Source organism: Mirounga angustirostris, unplaced genomic scaffold, assembly GCF_029215605.1.
Source record: "Mirounga angustirostris isolate CCGP_5_RB_7025 unplaced genomic scaffold, mMirAng1.0.hap1 SCAF_1, whole genome shotgun sequence".
Lineage (NCBI taxonomy): Eukaryota > Metazoa > Chordata > Mammalia > Carnivora > Phocidae > Mirounga > Mirounga angustirostris.
In genome coordinates this window covers 183,417,928-183,436,888 of record NW_026991709.1, presented here as the reverse complement: position 1 = coordinate 183,436,888, position 18,961 = coordinate 183,417,928, and the positions used below count along the sequence as shown (strand labels likewise).

General features: G+C 41.6%; 1 protein-coding gene across 13 annotated transcripts in view; it reads right to left on the bottom strand.

The window, feature by feature from the left end:
• Positions 1-359: 359 nt before the first annotated feature.
• Positions 360-18,961, bottom strand: part of MAGI1 (membrane associated guanylate kinase, WW and PDZ domain containing 1) — a 618,082-nt gene continuing 599,480 nt past the window's right edge. For 11 of the 13 annotated variants that reach the window (XM_064594028.1, XM_064594036.1, XM_064594039.1 and 8 more), the window contains 5 exons: positions 12,048-12,141; positions 11,847-11,907; positions 10,754-10,897; positions 8,072-8,210; positions 360-3,966 (listed from right to left, as the gene is read on the bottom strand). In XM_064594028.1, the coding sequence (XP_064450098.1) occupies positions 3,206-3,966; positions 8,072-8,210; positions 10,754-10,897; positions 11,847-11,907; positions 12,048-12,141 (1,199 nt within the window). In that variant the 3' untranslated portion in view covers positions 360-3,205. Of the gene's footprint in view, positions 3,967-5,929; positions 6,019-6,441; positions 8,211-10,753; positions 10,898-11,846; positions 11,908-12,047; positions 12,142-18,961 lie in introns of those variants that run through there. The other 2 variants (XM_045862018.3, XM_054504648.2) reach the window with 2 other exon arrangements.

Here is an 18,961-nt window from a genome sequence, read left to right as displayed (position 1 = left end):
CTTAGCAGGTCTTGCTTTTTACCAGGGCTCCTTGCTATACTGTGCTGTGCAAACTTCAGGTGCATTTGAATTAGCCGGGGAGCTTGTTAAAGGCACATTCTGACGCAGTAGGTCTAGGGTGGGCCTGAGATTCTACATTTCGAACACCCTCTCCGGTAATGCGGAGGCAGGCGGTCTGCGGACCACACTTTTGAGTAGCAAGGCGGTGTACCATCGATGCAAAGGCATAATTCCTTCTCTTTCAACAGAATGCCCTGCTGTTGCACTGAGCTGGAGCCAGGCATCCTCACCTGATTACTTGACCCTGATACATTTGAGACAACGCAGAGACAAGAAAGATATCAATCCAGAAGCAATAGTGGTTATGGAATGCATACATTTCCATGTATTTTTACAGTAAAAATGCATTAAAAAATCTTTCACAAAAGAAACTTAAAAAATACAAGTAGGGTGTCGAGTTCTCCCCCCAACATTCTTTCAGGCATCAACTGTGTAATGGGTGCGAGGGGGATTCTTCAATGGTTTGATTTAATCATACAAAATACTCATCCATCATCTCCCATCAAGACATTTACATGACGTGGGGGATTAGGGAAAGTAGGCTCACAAGAATCAGTCTCCAATTTAAGGTTACAGTAGTTCAGAGAAAACTAGATCTTTCTGCTTAATGCATAGTCCCTGTACAGTACAATATTTCCAAAGCAAATCTGATGTGTGGAACTCAGAGGAAATTGCCACACCAAGTCTTCGCAGACTGAGCCAAGCCCAAGTGGGTAGCACACAGATTTTAAAATGTCAAATATCACCTCTGACAACAAGAAAGACATTAAGATGTTACCTTCGCGATGTACTCCAAAAATCCACCTTGATTTCATTTATTTAAAACTCTGGACCACAAGTGAGAGCATCGATCATTTAACATCACCGATTTTGCTAGAAATAGCAAAACATTCCTAGCAGCGGAGCCTGGGGAATAAAATCCCCAAGTGGGCTCCTAAGGAAACTGATGAAAACAAATGTCATTATTCCGTTGTGTTTTCCCTCAGCCTTACTACCACAGCTCAATGTATGCTTTGTATGGAAAACTCTGATGATAAAAGTAGCAGTCACAGACCCTCTTCCTCCTTTTCAGCTACAGCAAGTACATTGTCTCTGTTCCAGGAAAGGAACGTGTTTTGTGCATGTCCACACAACTACAGGAACTCAGTCTATGTTATGTATCAACCCAGAAGTCAAATAAAGCTATGAACAATGTAATATTTATATATGCATAGTGTTTTATAAAAAGATTGGCCCACATACTGCTTTTCATCAATACAGAAAGAGCATTAAGTCCATAGCACACTGCAAGAAATGAGTGAAGAACAGAGAATGCGAACAAGTGCTTAATAATTCACAAGCAGGCTCACCATGGAGGAAATGATGATATTCAAACCAACTAAAGCTTTAGAGAATTACTTACATAGTCTCCCATTTTAAAACAGCTTTACATACCTGATTTAGTTTACATTAAAATATATCCCAATGAATCCATTTGTTCCATAGTCAGAAATATAAACACATACCACATTCCTCACAGCTAAATTTTTTTGTCATAAATTCTCTTTTATACAAGAAAAAAAGGCAACAGTTGTTTTTTCTTTTTTAATTTCTTAAACAGGCTCTATTAATTACAATTTTTAACTCTGTACACACAATGATTGGCTGGTTTTCTCCATTTTTTTTCCTTTTTTTCTAAACAGTACCATGAGAATAACAGTGATTGACTTGCAAAGTTTTGTGTCTGTATGGAAAATGCAGAACAGTACTACAGAAATACACAATGCATTGTAAGCAGCGGTTTGCTATAGTGATCCAACAGGTACAAGCAAACATTTGGCTCAGCTAGGCAGTAATCCATTTCAACCACATCCTGGGGCTACAAGCCGACCCAACCACACCTCCCGCGGGACTGCAAAAGAATGGGTCGTTTTTAAAAAGAAAAATGGTTATGCTTTGTTCGGCTGTCCAAGGACTCAAGGGACACTTTCATGAGGGCGGAGTTTGCCAACTCCATCTACCACCACTGGGACTGTGTCTTTTTCCCTTTCAACCATCCTGGAGACTTTTATTATGGTTGCAAAGGGAAATCGGCATCTCTAAGAATAAAGCACCCCCAGCCCTCATTTCTTTAAATATCAACAGAGAGGTAACTTCTACCAACACTCACTCCCTGGTCCCCAGTTCGGCAAAGGGCAACCTTGGGCTTATGCTACAAAGGGGGAACACGCTTTCTGTATGGAGGATTCTCACGGCTCCCTTGCACTGGGCACATTGTTCCCCATTCCATCCACTACTCAGCCTCAAATCAGACAAGACAACACAGAAGGTGTTCAGTGTCCGTCTGTTCCTTCTAGTAGTTGAGCAAAGCTGTGATGGCACTGCCTTAATGAGATCTTATTAGATGTTGGTGATGCTAATGAACCTGACCACCTGTGCTTGGGCTACATTTGGGTAATGGCGGCCAACCTTCTCCTCTCTGTGCCTTTCTATGGCCAGGGAGAGTACGAACGGTTTTCTGAACCAACTATGACTCGAGAAGGGAACATTTCTTTGTGCTGTGTAGTTTAGCTATAAATATCCTTCATTTGCAATAGTAGTCTCTTCATACAGTTTAATTTTAGGATCATCGGCAATCCTAATCCATCTCAAAGAGTCCTCAGCTTTTACAAATATAACTTCTGCCTTTTTGCTCTTTTTTTTTTAAAGAAAAACTCCTCTAACTACAGTATAGCACTACATCACTACATAACAATCTACATCAAATTAATTAAACTTAATCAGTAATTTCCCTTAGAGAAAATTCTGATCAACAGCCCTATTTAACCAGGAGAGAAAAAGATTGCCCCCCCAAAGGGAACAATTCTTGACAATTCTACGGTTTATGTAGAAACAAAATGCAGATCTCTTCGGGGCAGCGTTTGGCAAATAATTTCCAAAAAAGTACGCATTTAAAAATACTTTCTTTGATATTATACATCAGGCACAACACTTTTCATATATATATTTTTTTCTTTTAAGATTTCAAATGCATAAAATGTTTGTTGCTCTTCATGGGATCATCGGGTGTCAGACGCTTCACCAGGTAAGAAACTAAATTATTTCAGGTTTGTGACCTTCCTCTTAGAACCTTTGACACGGTGAAGGCTGGGCTGTGCCTCGCGTCTCAGATACTGAGGTCGGTGCTACATTCTTTGTAAGGTCGCCTTCTCTGCTCGGGGGCGTGTCTGGAGCTTCGGCCGGCCTCGGGTTTCGCACCGGGCGCTTCCCGTCCTCGGTGGCTCGCTCGGTCCTCCTTGCTCCTCTTCTCCAGGGACGGCTCGCGCCTGCGCTCGGGGGACCGCGCCCGCCGGCGGTCGGTGGACTTGGCCCTGCGCTCTGGCGAGCTGCCCCTCCTGCGCTCGGGGGACCGCTTCTGATCCAAGAGCCTCTCGAGGGACCTCCTGCGACGGCTGGGCGAGCTGTCCCTTCGGCGGGTGGGCGAGCGCTCGCGTCTCCGCTGCGGGGAAAGCTCCCGCCTCTTCTCGTGCTTCTCCCTCCTCTCCAAAGTGGTGTCCGCGCTGCGGGTGCCTTCTCTGCGCTTCTCCGGGGACCTCCTCTTGGGGCCGTTGGTCGCCATGCGCTCCGGGGGCGCCTCCCTCCGTCCCTCCGGTGCCCGGTCCTTGGGTCGGCAAGCCCCACTGTCGGGTTTTCTAGAAGTCCCGTTCCACGTGTGATGCTCGTTGGGTTGTCTGCTATACTCTCTGCTGCCTTTTGGGTCTTTCCCGTGTGCCCGCTTTTCCCCATGCTGCGATGATTTGTGAAGATCGGGTGGGTAACTGGACTCCGATGATGGATGCTGTCGGCGGTCGGGGGGCGCGGCCCTCACTTCCGGAACCCCTTGTGCACCGGGGGCGGCGGCGGGGCCGTGCCGGTCGCTGCTGGGGTCTGCCAGGAAAAGAAAGGAGAGCCACAGGTTGGTATCGAGGGCCTTCGGCGCCTGTCCCCACTCCCACGCCTGAGATCTCCTTAGTCACAACGAGCAAACAACTGTTAAAGCAGTCAGAATCAAAGCCGACTGGGTCCTGGTTAAGTCTAACTGCAACTAGGGAAGGTTAAAAACTTAGCACTTGGGGCTTTCTGCATCTCGCTGCTGAAGGCTACACCCCAGACACAGATCATTAAGGAACTTACAGCATCTGCCACGATTTTAGTCTTTAAAGGCACAACCCGAACAGTGCATCTAGCAGTATCGAAAAAGTCCCCACCTTAACTGCCTCTTGCTCTTCTTTCCCCACCCATCAAGCCTTCTCCCCTGCCCACCCTTCTTCCCGCCCAGGCCCCCACAAGAGAAAACATTCTTTTCTTTAAAGAAGACTTAATTTGCTTAAAAGTAATCTAGGTTATTGACCTGGAGGGGGATGAGGGAAACTTTCTGGGGGCCTGGGGGATGTAAAGAGTCTATATTTTGATCTGGGTGATTAAAATGGGTGTTTATAGAGGTTAAAAAAAAAAAAAAAAAAAAAGCCTGAGCTGTACACTCAGGCTTTAAGCATTTTATGCAAAGTACATTTCTATTTTAAAATGCTTTTCTTAAAAAAAAAAAAAAAAATACTCCAGGGTGGTGGGCAAAGGGGATTATAGAGGCAACATGGCCAGATGTGGATAACTGCCAAATGTGACATGTATGTGAGGGTCCATTAAACATCCTCTCTACCTTTGTGAATTTTATTCAACACTTTTCTCTAATTCTGGGTAAGTTTAAGAAACTATTTTCAAAATGTGGCGTTTCCTGACAAAAGGGAGTGGGACAGAGGTTGTCAGGGGCATGTCTGACACCACGTGGGGCTCAGATACAGCCTTTCAGAGACAATTTTCCTTATGCTACACAAGGTCGCCCTAACTGCATCCAGGAGGTGAGGACTCACTGCACTGCTTCTTACAACATCAAGATATCTATAGATTTAAAAGCAGAGCAGCCCATGGGGGGGGGGGTCCTATTTATTATTAAACTATTTGAAATGACATGGCCAATGTTTTAGGTAGCACTCTGACATTATGAGAGCGCTTTTCAAAGCAGGGATGCTCTTGTTGCAGCTAAGCCCAGTCAGTCAGACACGTTACACGATTCCCGGCAAGACACCTGACATGAGGTACTGCCGAGTGAACCAGGGTGACAGTCACAGAGATGAAGGAATCACAGGAACTCTTTAAGGATCTTTCATGAGGCAACAAGGTCAACATTAAACAGTCTGTTTCATGAATGATCTCCCAAAACCCAGGGTGGGGTTTTAATAAAAACAGGAAGATAGCCTAGAGCAGGGTTTGTAAACTTTCTGTAAAGGGCCAAAGAGTAAATATTTCTGGCTTTGCCAGCTGTGTAGTTTGTGAGAAGTACTTAACTGGACAAGAGTGTAAAAGCAGCTGAAGACAATTCATAAAAGAAATGGGCATGGCCATGTGCCAATAAAACTTTACTAAGAAAAAGGACAGGCTGCGGACAGGATTTGGCCCATGGGCTGTAGTTTCCCAAAGGATAGCTGAGTAGGACATGTCACCTTTCTGTCTATCAAAGCCTTACCGACCAGGGGAGGGCTCTGTGATAGGAGGTTTGCTCTTTCTGAATGCTGGGTCCTAGAATTAACACAAACAGGGGCTTACAAAGTCGTTTTAAGCTTTGGGTAAGGATAGGTGCTTAGATCACTCTCACAAACCTAACCTCGGGGTTTCTTACACCTACTTTTAAGATAAGGGACAGGAAGACTTCAGTAGGGTCGGTGGTGTACTTACAATTCAAAGAACGCAGGGTGTTCAGAATGAATTGCCAAACATATCAAAATAGAACTAAGCAGAAGCAATGAGGAAATTAGGCCACAGCACAGAAACACCTAGTATTGATTGAGCTACAAACCGTAGTTTGATTATGGCCCATAAGGTAGAAGCAAGCCTCCCCGAGCTTTTCATTTCTCATACATGCAGCGAGATTAGGAGGTATCATCGCTGTAGAAGGGAAGGGCCCAGCACCAAGAACAGTCAGAGAGAAAGAGAAAGAGAGAAAGAGAAAAAGTTGAACATTTAGATTCCCTATAACAAAGAGGAAAGAAAAAAAAAATCTGCATTTGTTAACATAGGGCAAAGAGAGTTTATTTGTCCAGTTAGACAATCTAAGGCAAAACTCAAATAAGGCTGCAGAGACCGCAATCAGAACAGTGACATTTTTTAGACAGCCATATAAGGTGACTCAAGAACCCAGACAATGGATGCACCCTTTTTTCTTTCTTTCTTTTTTTTTTTTTTCAAACAACTGGAACAATGACAAGCTGGCCTAGAAGAGCATTAACAATAAACAAACAAAGGACCAAAGTTCCCGCCCTCCCCCACCCCTGAAGACCGCGGCAGTTAAATTAAGTACAAAAAACTCATTACAAAAATAGCCTCACGGAGAAGCAGGTTCCAATCAAGTCAGAAAAATATTGGAACTTAACATATTATAACCCATTTGTGACTCTGATCGATAGAATTAGAGAGATTCAGTCCAAGGGACACATGGAGACATTACAGCAGCACAACTCTGGCATGTTCAAGCCTTCTTGGAAAAAACGAGTATTTTTAAAGGATCTTTATTTTTAGCCCAAAGAACATTTGTTAGTGCTGGATTTTCATCCTCAGTGCAACAGACACAGGTTTTGAGAAGGTACACAGGTTACTGACGATGATTCTCAAATGAAATATCACATCCAACAGAAGCATAGGGGAGACAGAAAAGGGAGACAATGTTACAGTTTCAGTAGCATTGATACACCTATGGTCAGGGATTCAGTACAGTGCACAGCTGTGGCGTCTCAACGTCAAAATTCCTCCCCTGTGGTTGGCTGTGTCTACAGGGGCCTCATCTGACAGCCCCCCTCCCCCCACCTCGGGCCCCTTGTATTTTACACCTGTATATGAGTGTCCAACACCTGGGAAGGCTGTCCTTTAAAGGGGTTATCCTTCTCTTCGAGCTGCATCTGAATTAAGGATCTCATCAAGTCCAAAATGCAACTGGGAATTGTGCAGAATGACTTTCAGAAAAGAGGGTGATAACAGATCAATCCCTAATAAAGGGGACCAACGTATATGGGGACCATTCAATCACAGTTTCTATAGAAACTTCTGTAGACCTTTGGTTGGGAAGAAAAGCCCTACATCTAGGGCATAGCTTTTTTTTTTTTTTTCTTTTTTAATTTTAAACAAGACTCTCAAATAAATAGGACATAATCATTTAGTATACAATATTTTGCCATCAGAAGACTACGCTAGGTAAAGATCATTGCTGTTTATTCAAATCATGTCTACACATATGACAAAGGAACTCTTATGTATAACGTGGCTTTCCCCATAGGAAAGGTATAGTAACATGTTTCCCTCATGATGAGCACTGGGAATCTATTTCATCCTTTTTCATCTAAAAACATATGGCTAATATATCAACAGTTTTGTTTGTCTTATAGTAGTGGGCTCAGGTGGTCTGACTGGGGATAGGGACCAGCAAGGGGGATATGCAGAAGTGTCGTATACAGCGCATAAAGGAGGTGAGCAAGGCCCCCAAATCATCTCAAAAATTTCACACCTCTTAAGTAAAAACATCAAGTAATCAAAAAAAGAAAATAATAAAGGAGAATTATGCCTCAACATATCATTCAGGAAACCTGCTTTCCTGCTTCTGAAAAGGAGTATAGTCAGTTTGTGCTAACAATTGGATCTGAGAAACAGTTTGGCACAGTTCCAACAAACATTCCTTCACTCTTGGACTAGACAATACGTTCTCTCTGCTTATCAGAAAGGGGGCTATCGAGATCTTGTCTTAGGCCACGCCCCGGTCCACATAAGCAAGCAAAAGGATGAAATGTGTAGAGATTTCAGAACAAGCGAGGCAAATAATCACATGGTGCGAAAGGCTGGTGAGACACTGGTGAATAGGGGAAAAACAAAAAGACTTTCCTGCTGCAGTTCTGGAGACAAATTCATGGAGTCATGCCAGGGAAGGAAGGAAGGTTTTCATAGTTTGACCCACCATATTCTGGTACCGAGCCGTCTCCCCGCTTCAGAAACAGACGCACCCTGCGGCCGCCATTCTTAATCAGTTCTATAGCCCGAGAATGCTTCATGTTTTTTGTGGTCTCGCCATTGATCTCTAAAATTTCATCACCAATCTGCCAAAGCAAGAGACGAGAGTGAGAATGTCACAAAGGGTCTGACCAGCTATCAAGGTGCTTTATGCTTTGAAGTTCTTTCATTGAGTGATTTACTAAATATTTATTGAGTATATTCCAGAAAAATCTCTTGTTGCTTAGGATTCAGCAGGTAAGGAAACAAAAGAAATTCTTGCCCTCATGGAGATGACATGCTAATGGAAGACAATTAACAAGAAAATTAGAGACATACGTGTATGTTGGAAAGTGTAAGTGCTAAGGGAAAAAAAATGAAGCAGTAAAGGGAGTATTAATTGTTCAGGAAAAGAAGATGTGGTAGGCAGTTTCTAGGATGCCTCCCCCACCCCATCAATCCTCTCCTCCCTATATTCATATCCTGTGTAATCTCCTTCCCTTCAAATGTGGGCTGGAATTAGTGACCTGCTTCTGGCAAATGGGAAGGGATGTCAGCTCAAAGATAAGGTTACAAAATAATTCTGGCTTCTGTCTTATGTGCCCCTCTTTTATTGTCTCATTTGTTCACTCTGATGCATGTGGTGAGCTGCCCCACAGAGTTCACAATAAGAAAATGAGGGAGAGCTAGGGCCAACAGCCCAAGAGGCAATGAATCCTGTCAACGACCCTGTGAGTGAGCTTAGAAGCAAATGCTTCCCTGGGTGAGCTTTCCTTTTTTTTTTTTTTTAAGATTTTATTTATTTGTCAGAGAGAGAGAGAGAGAGAGAGAGAATGAGCAGGGGGAAGAGCAGGCAGAGGGAGAACAGGCTCCCCGCCGAGCAAGGAGCCCGACGCGGGACTCGATCCCAGAACCCCGGGATCACGACCCGAGCCGAAGGCAGACGTCCAACTGACTGAGCCACCCAGGTGTCCCTCCCCGGGTGAGCTTTCTGATGAGACCACAACCCTGACTGATACACAGATGTGGCATTTACTATGTGTCAGCTACTATTATAGGCACTGGAGATAAAATACTCTCATGGAGCTTATTTTCTAGAAGGCAGAAGAGGAAAAGCACTGGCTTTGGAGATTAAAGCCTTAAATTTGAGTTCTGTCACTTATTAGCTAACTGATCTTGCTCAAATCCTTTAACTTCCTGGAACTCACTTTCTCATCCATAAAAGGGGATGTTAACAACCCATCCCTACCAAGATGTGAGGACCAAATTGGATAATACAAGTAAATGTGTCTTGTGAACTATACAGACTACAAAATAGCATGATAACGATAGTTCGTTCAATCAGAAACTTTTTTCAGTAAGCAAGGACATGGAAAAGCATACCTCATGTATTTAAAATTTACACAAAAGCCATATACAGTGTCTCTATTCCTATGTGCACAAACTGTACATATATATGCATAAAAGAATATACAAGAATTGGTAATACGGTTTGACTTTGGAAACTATATTTTAAAATATGTCCCATTTTTCACTAATTTTCTATAGCCATTTTCATGGTCTACTTTCTCAGTTAAAAAAAACCCCACTCATTAAAAATTCAATCTGGGGGGGCCTGGGTGGCTCAGTTGATTAAGTGTCTGACTCTCGATTTCAGCTCAGGTCATGATCTCAGGGTCACGGGACTCAAGCCCTGTGTCGGGCTCCGTGCTCAGCAGAGAGTCTGCTTGAGATTCTCTCCCTCTGCTTCTCCCCAGCTCTTTCTCTCTCAATAAATAGATAGATAGATAAATCTTTTTAAAAAAATTCAATCTGAAAAAACTTAAAAAGCAATATTATGCCTTATGTACAAATATTAAGTTCCCTACCCTTGGTCACTTTTTTCCCCTCTTTGCTCTGGACCAATTCCATGTGTTTTCCTTTCTTGATCTGGCTGTCTTGATTTTTTTTCATTTGTAGCAAATTGCTCCCTGTGCATATGCCTCAATCTAAGTGACCTCTCTATAATGACATGATTTTTTTTTAAACCACCTGATCCCCCCCAGGAAAGTGACATAATGCACAGTAACAGATATTAGATATCTAAACAGAACAAAGTGATCTTTTTGGCACTTGTATATTTGAAATTTGCAACTTCAACTACTACAGAGCAACTGGGAATATTCATGCCATGGAGCTGCTGGTCCTTTGCTGAGGCAGAGCTGACCTGCTCCTGAGGCTCGGGTAACACAGCTGGTGACTAGCTGGAGACTGAATGGAGCTCACCACCCAGAACCTACAGGACTACACACCTTCCCTGCTCTGTAAGCATCCTGGTATACCTAGGATTTCCTGTGAAGTGATGTGCCTGCCTTATGAGATTAAGTATAAGAACTATGGGACTGGGGTTGAGAAAGTATTTATTTCAGTAAATTTATAAGTCATTTCAATCCTTCATTCCACCCTGAAGAGTTAAAAGGGCTCACCTAACTTGAGCAGCTACCACCAACTATGCTTTAGGGAGAGATTTACGCTAGGGTGGGAGTCATGCATTTAGAGTGTCCTGAAAACAGTAGAAAACGCAGTTCTCAGGAACAAGAAGGTTCTAGCTGCGTAATGTCAAAAAGTCGCTGCAGATGACTTATTTGTCCAGACCCCTCTTCCTACTTACCCTCATCTTTCCACACCTTTCTGCTGGACCATCCTCTGCTAAGCGCAAAACATAGAGGTCCATGTTATATTCTCGGCCCCCTCGAAGACTAAAGCCAAATCCCTTGGCTCCTCTTTCCAGTTCCACAGTGTAAAAATCTTGCTCCTATTTAAAAAAACCAAAATGTAATCATTTGGGGGTGAGCGTGTATCTGCCCATATTTCTTCCCACCTCTTCCCAAATATTCTCTGTCATGGTGATTTGACAAAAAGGCATGGTCTCTATCCTTCTCCTGGTGATTCTCAATTGTTTATTAATATTCATTCATCTTAGAAGTTTGCAGATGCAGAATTTGAAAACATTCATGAGAGTGCCTATAGCCTGCACCCCAACATGCATATATTAAAATTTAATCAGGGAGGCCACAAATCATATTCGTGGCAGGGAAAGTCATTACACGATACCATCCTGCACAGTGCTGGATGTTCAGCCTCCGTGCCCCACGCCTGGAAAACGGCAGCAGTGTCTATCACTAGGACACCAACAACGACCTCCTCACATCTGGGGAGTGGCTGCTACCCTGGCTGAGAAGCATGAATGGATTGCTGAAGGCTCTAAGAAGGCCAGTCAAAATGAACCTGCTCAACCATATTTGCTTTTCCCATATTTGCTTCACATGCACGTTTGTGCATCCCCTATTACTACCCTGTGGGATGGGCAGTTAGCTCTATGGGTCTCACCTGAAATTCACAAGGCTGAGAAACACCTTAACCAAAAGAGACATTTTCTTGGCATAAACATAGTTATGAATACTGTGAATAGGTATTAGCGATTTTGCTCTTTCTCTGATGGCCAGTCCCTGAGACAATTACGGTTTTTTTAATTTTGTTTGTTTTTTCCCACCTAAAAAGGATATCTAGGAGTATTTTTCAAAGGTAGTAAAATAAAATGTCATTTCCTAGACAACTAAATGTGAGTACATATTTAGTACATCCTTTCACAAAAGGTTATTTTAATTGAGGGTATCTTATAAAAGATATCTCATAAAACCAGCTTCAGAAAGTTGGAAGGAAATGTACAAAGCAAACAGAGAAACAAGAAGAATGGCCCTCACCTGTATTGCCTGGGGTGCTTTGAACTCAAACTGAGATTCTGGCTTTGGTTTGGTGGTATTCCTGCCAAAGTGAGAGAAATAAATGTAAAAGCAAACCATGGGGATATAGAAAAAAAAAAAAAAATCAAGGACGATTATCATCAGGCCAGGAGTTCATTTCTTCCCTTAAACCTAACAAAAGCAACGAAAGCTCTGTCTGACCTGGTCTCCTGGGCCCCTTGCTGAGAAGGGGTATGTGTGGTGGTGATGGTGGCTATCTTCTCTGCATTGGTCAGCAAAGTTGCATTCGAAGACTCTGTAGGGAGAGACAGAGCGTAACAGAATGAGGGCCCCGGAGAAGAGAGCATCAAACCGGGAGGGATGCAAAAGTGCCATATGTGGATGACAAGTCTAGTTTCTCTGTCACTGTTTGAAGCAGTTCTGACACGAACTTCTAAACAATGAAGACTTAAAAGAACCATTCTAAGATCTTCTGTGATATGAGGCGTGTATGACCCCATTACCCTCCTCCCAAATGATATCCCCACAGATGAACTAAAGAGTTTGCCCCACAACATGCTACTCTAGAACTGTAGCCAAGGGAGGTGTCTGTCCCCCTCTCCCTCCCTCCCTGACACTTAAAAAATGGCAGTCCCATCAAAACATTGCACACGGGCGCTGCTCTTCTCCCAGAATGTTACAGGCTAATGTTTCCTGCAATTTACCAGCAATATCTAGTGAGTCTGCTTTATTTCCTCAGATGAATATTAAAATCAGAAGTGTGCTAACATCTTGTTAACTACATGCACACACAACATCTACCTTCTTCCCCGTTGCTTTTAATGAAGAACAACTGAAAATATGGAGTTCTTCACAGATCTCCTCTGGTATCACTGACGAAAGATTAATTTCTAAACTTGCATTAGTTAGAGCCAGAGTTTGTAAATGTAAGTTGTATAAATCATGAAGCCACCCTAATGTAATGAGCATGCCCTATAGATGGCATACCAACATGCATATATTAAAATGTAATCACTTATCTAGTAATGGTTATATAGTCTCTTACTAATTATTTCTCCATTAAGATCAAGGCAGATAACAAGCAGCTATGAGGAAGTTGCTCTTTTAATACTTATTTTTTAGGTTGACTATTTGGAACTTGGCATACATTTTCTCATCAAGAAAATACTAAATGTGGTCATTAGCTTCTAAGATTAGCCTATGAATGCCTATTTAATTCATAGTGTGCAATGAAGTCTACAAGTTTCTAGGAGTCCTGTGGTTCATAGTAGGCATCCTAATGCTTGCAGATTACATATATCCATCCATAATGTATAACAAAGTTTCTGTGCGAAAATGTGTTAAGTAGTCCCACCTGGGATACCTGGACTACATCTCTTCTCCACTGTAGTCCTGGGTGACAGGACATCCCAGAAATCCCAATTACTTGTGGTCTGTCTCGCATTTTAATTTCCTAAGGATATTAATTCAGCTTGGGTCTGGCTTCCTATTATTTTATTTCATTACACAGTTAAAATCACAGGCTTGAGATCCAATCCCCCTTCCCCTACTCATTAGCTGTATGCCTTATTTCCCTCATCTGATAGAAGGGGATGATAACGTAACTCTGCTCTTTGATAAAAGTATATGAAAAGCTTGGGGGGTGGGGGGATGGGTTAGCCTGGTGATGGGTATTAAAGAGGGCACATACTACATGGAACACTGGGTCATGGAACACTACATCAAAAACTAATGATGTAATATATGGTGATTAACATAACATAATAAAAAAACAAAACAAAAGAAAAAAGTATATGGAAAGCTTAGTAGAGTACCTGACATACAGTAAGCACCCAATACACCTTTATTGTAGCTATGGCCCTTACTACCACTTCTACTTTTGACTTATTATCATGGGAACTTAAACTCTGCAAAATGAGAAAGTTGGAATTATGATTTTAAAAGTCTGTATTCCACCTATAAAGCCCATGATGCTGAGAGCTAAGGCACAAGTTTAATAAGAAAATGTACCTAGATCAAGTAAACTGTAAAGTGAATCCAATTCATCTTTTAGGACAAGTTTCCCATTGTCTGTTTAAACCTACAGATTCTGAGGGAAAGGAACCTGTGGTCAATTAAGGATGAGAAATAATGCGTGAAACAGAGGGAAGTGTTTTTGTGTGTCTGTATTTTGTTTTACCTCTGAGCGTCCTCAGAGCCTTTACTATGCCAATATACCTTGCAACCCCTGGGCTGGGGAGGTGGTGCTTCTCAGGCTTTACGGGAGGCAGCTTAGCATAAAGTCCTATTAGGAGGTCAGATTCCAGGCTCAGAATGTCTGGCTATGTGCACCCCCCAGCTCTGCAATTGCCTGGCTGGGACTTACGCAAAGTCACTAAAACTTTCTACGCATCAGTTTTCTCTTTTGTACATGCGGGACAACAGGTGTATCTAAGAAAATTCATGTAAAGATTATCTCAGAGCAAAGTGTTTGGGATAGTGCCTGGCACATAAAAACCATACAAAAGATGATTAGCACATTTTTTATTGGGAGCACGTGCTGATTACTGTTATCACAATATTAAAACCATATTATTAGTACATTTTTGTGAGTGTAGTTAACTGGCACAACCAAGGTGATAAATCTATGTGATTTTCCATAAAGTACACCCACTGTGTCAGAACAACGGACTAAGAGACTGCACTGCCTATCGATACGATTCACCAGAAGTTTCATCAACCCATGTATTGGTCCTTTAAAAAAAATTCATATTGCTCATTGTAATTAATTTTATAGAGACTCTCTGGGAAATCATAAGATTGTTCGGGCCATGGGGAAATCATAATCAGGATACCAAAAAGAACGTTTCCTTGTAATTAAAGTGATTATAATTACTGAATTGTGCAGAAGTTCCCCTTTCGAGTTCTTGTGTGTTTTCGGTAGCCAGGGTTTTTCAAGGCAGATCAGATCTCATTCTGAAACAGTTGTTTTTTTTTTTTTTTTTTAATTTCTGCGCTTCCATGATTTGATGAGATATGACAGATAATCACTCAATACACATATAAATAGAATTCTTTTATTGATCTGCCTCCTATCCTTCATTTGCTATTTTCTACATATTTACATGCAAATCTGTTTTGGATTGAAGATTAACTTTAAGCATTTAAAAAATTAACATTTATATGCAAATGATTATTTGAGCTCACTGAATTTTCCTCCTATCCCTGTATTTCTTAATCTATGAACAACCACCATTTCTTGATTATTCACAAAGTGCCAAGCTTTGTGCTAAGTGCATTTCCACATGCACTATTTAATTCTTACAACTCAATGAAATTGATGCAATTATTCTCCCACTTTACAGATGGAGACATTTAGGCTAAGGAAAGGCAGGTAACATGTCCAAAGTCATCCAGAGTCTTATTACAAGGGAATTATGTGTTGGCATCAAGGAAATCATCTCTAATTGGTGTGTTCCTTTCAAATAAGCAGTGCCTTTATTTTACTACATAAATACCACCAACTATCATAGCTTAACTAAAAAGCAAAATACCCTGCTTTGACTCTAGATTTCGTGAGCCATCTTCTAAGCACTTAAATAATTTTCAGCATACCCTGGATTTCCAGGATGCTTTTTAAATATCAATAAAGTTATACTTATTTTATTAAACTTTTAAGTCTTCATTTAGAATTAAACCAAGACTTTATGTGTTGAAATTCTCTCTAGCTTTTTCAAATACAGACATGAAGGCCATTATCACAAATCTATAGCTTCATCCTAAAATAAAACTTGCCTCATGTAACAAGGGCCTGATAAAAGAGCCTACTCCAGCACAGTATTATGAATGAATGTCAATGTATTTGACTTTTAAAACTCAAAGACAGGTGGACAGATTGGCTATTTTTATGATAAATTCCAGAAAGTATCCTACATCCTTTATTAAACAGTGTTTACACCAACTGTAGCTCTCCCAGAGGAATGAAAATGGATATTACTACACTTTCCATAGCAATCGTGTCTCAAGCAAAGCGTATCCTGGCTCTCAAGGTACTGTCACTGTGCGGTGCTAAATCAGGGCACTAACTTCTGACAGGAGCTTCTACCCTGGGTTTCAATAGCTCCGTGGCAAGTGATTACAATTCCAACCTAGCCCTCATGTTAATACCTTTAGCATCCCTTCCGGAATCCACACTACAAAGCCAAACAAATCAACATAGGATACAATCATTCCTTTCATAAATATTTGAATGCATAAACACACATGTAATAGATATCTAAAGGAAGTGTTTGAAAATTTGAATGCCATAAATATTCGAAACTTTGGGAGACTTAAAATGTGTTATGGTTGCAACCCTGTTCCTTTTGCCCTATCCCTCTGCTAGCTATCCTATCCACAGAGCCTTCTATTAAAATATTTATACTATTCTACGCCTTTGCCAAGGAAATAGCAATGTCTGGGTTGCCCTTACCTACCATATAACAAATACTTTGAATCAGAGTGATCTGAAGTAAAAATTTAAGACTTAAGTAACTTATTTTTAAGTTTATAAGTATTTTCATTATCTAGAACTTGATTCATACTGACGGTTCTGTGTCAGTCTGAATAAGCCAAGGGTCTGCCTTGTCTGATTGAAGTCTCATTCCCACCCAGATTTCACAGACTATTTCTATAGAAGGCAAGTGGTAGGAAACATGTGTGTCTGACTTGTTAAATTTCAAGTTCAGATTCAGTATGTTTGGCTATTCTCTGGGCCTTTCTGTGCTGCCCTTACGTATTTATTATGCTTTGCCCACATCTCATGGGAGAAAATGTTCTGCCCCCAATGCACCTCCCACTCTAGTCCCAAAGATAGTAAAAGCAGAGATGGAGAGGACCCCCTGATCGAGGCCTGTCCAAGATCTGTGAAGGCAGGCCTTCTAGGAACAGAGTAAGCCACATAAAGGAAAGTCATGTTTCCTGGTCTTGGTTGAAGGGAGCTAATGGGGAGCCAGGGAGGGCACAGAAAAATGGAGAAGCAGAGTTAGGGAAAGTACAGAGATAAGTAAGTTGGAGAAAGTACCAGGTGAGCAATGACAAGAAAAAAGAATCAGGCAGCAGGAGCTAGGGAGAGAAGTGGATCCTGAGTGGGTTCTGAGCACTGCCCAAAAAAGAGCGCGTTTTCCCATCTCCTTGAAGTGCCTCCTAGGGTTTCTGAAAACAGTACTCTGGATAACATGGGTTTCTAAGAACTTCAGTCTCCTCGCAAGGACCACAACACAAACACTGTCTTTGGGCTACCTGATGAATTAACCATTCGTGTGAAAGGTTTGAAGGAGAGCAGAGGTCCCTAACACACACTCCCTTTTATTCTACAGTTCTCCACGTCTAACACACCTTCGCAGAGAGCAAGTGATCTGCCATGTGTCTCTCTTCATCAGACCTTCATTAATGGCCACTCTGTCTTCTAGGTGTTTGCAAACTTCTCTTGGATTGTTCCAGCAGCTCTCCAGAAATCCGACTCCCCTGCCTCAATTTTAATTTCCAAGATGGCCATTTTTGGCCCCACTAAAAAGATGAGCATCAGAAATTCACCCTCTGTCAGAAGTGATTTCCTTTACCTGGATTCCGAAATTTACAAAGTAATTGATGAACAGTTTTATTATCATGGCAATGAACTACTGCAGTACCTTGGGATGAAATCATATCCTGGGCAGCACATCGGTCCTCAACTACATTGAATCAGCTGTCGTGTTTACTTTCTTCTAGCCAAGAGAGTATGTGATATGTCTACCTGAATTTTATATTTTCTAAGTACTGAAGTTTAAAAATTGCCTTTTTATTGACAACTGCTACTGGGTAATTCACCTTGCACTGCATATTTTGGTGTTCAGATTTTCTAAAACTTTTCCATTGCACTTTATTAAGTCAATACCTAGTATGTGCATGGTAGCATAAGTTGGATTCTGCATATTTGTATCTTTCCTGATTTCAAACTCTTTTTCTAAACCCTTCCCCTCAAGGAATACATTCTTTCCTTCCTTCCATCTTTGGACATTATCCTTCCCACATTAAGACTGACCAATATAGACATAGCAAGTCAGTGCATGTGTTGCCTTCTTCTGGATTAGTTTTTTGAAATCTCTTTACAGCATGTAGATAGATGTGTCTAAATTTATGTACCACGTTTGGCTCTCTCAACCACTTCTCACTTAATTTTTCTGGCTTCCTTCATCCTTTCCATTAGGAACCTATGTTCTATCATCCTGTGATCACATTCCTAAATTGTAATTTGCCTTCCAGAGTGGTGAGCTGGTGGAATGGACTCCAAACCACATGGTAAATTACTAACCATGCATCTGAGGCAGGGTGAAGTAGACCAGCAATCAAGGAGCTCTTTTTTCCTCCACATTTGGTATGGGGTATTTTTGGCTCAGAGAAAATTCTCTGGTTTTGGAACCGACAATTTTCAAGTATTTATTGTTTGGTTTACGATTTATTTTTTTTCTGAGAGGCACAGTTTATACCACTTGAATTTGAAACTAACAGGGATCACTTTCTAACAATTATAAAAAATATTCATTTGGTGAATTACTTCCAGATAAAATCTCTGATTTTCTATTTTACAGATCAAGCACATAGAAATTTTTTTTTTAAAGATTTTATTTATTTATTTGAGGGAGACACAGAGCAAGCACGAGCGAGGGGGAGGAGCAGAGGGAGAGGGAGGCGCCGACTCCCTGCTGAGCAGGGAGCCTGATGCGGGGCTCCATCCCAGGACTCCGGGATCATGACCTGAGCCGAAGGCAGACATCTAACTGACTCAGCCACCCAGGCGCCCCAAGGACATAGAATTTTTATCACACTATCTCGTTAAACCACATTTTCTTCCTGAGAAATACTGACTTCGAGAATACGTATTTTATTTTATAACATGTATAGTTAAACAAAAAAGACATTGAAACATGTGAGACAAGTATCGCTTTCCTCCTGAAGGCAAAGTCTGCTTAACATGAAGTCAGTATTCAGGACTTAATTCTCTGAAGAATCTATACTTCGTGACATCAGTGTATCAACTTCACTTTTATTAAATATGAATAATGAGTGGGGCACTTGGGTGGCTCACTCAGTTAAGCATCAGCTCTTTATTTTGGCTC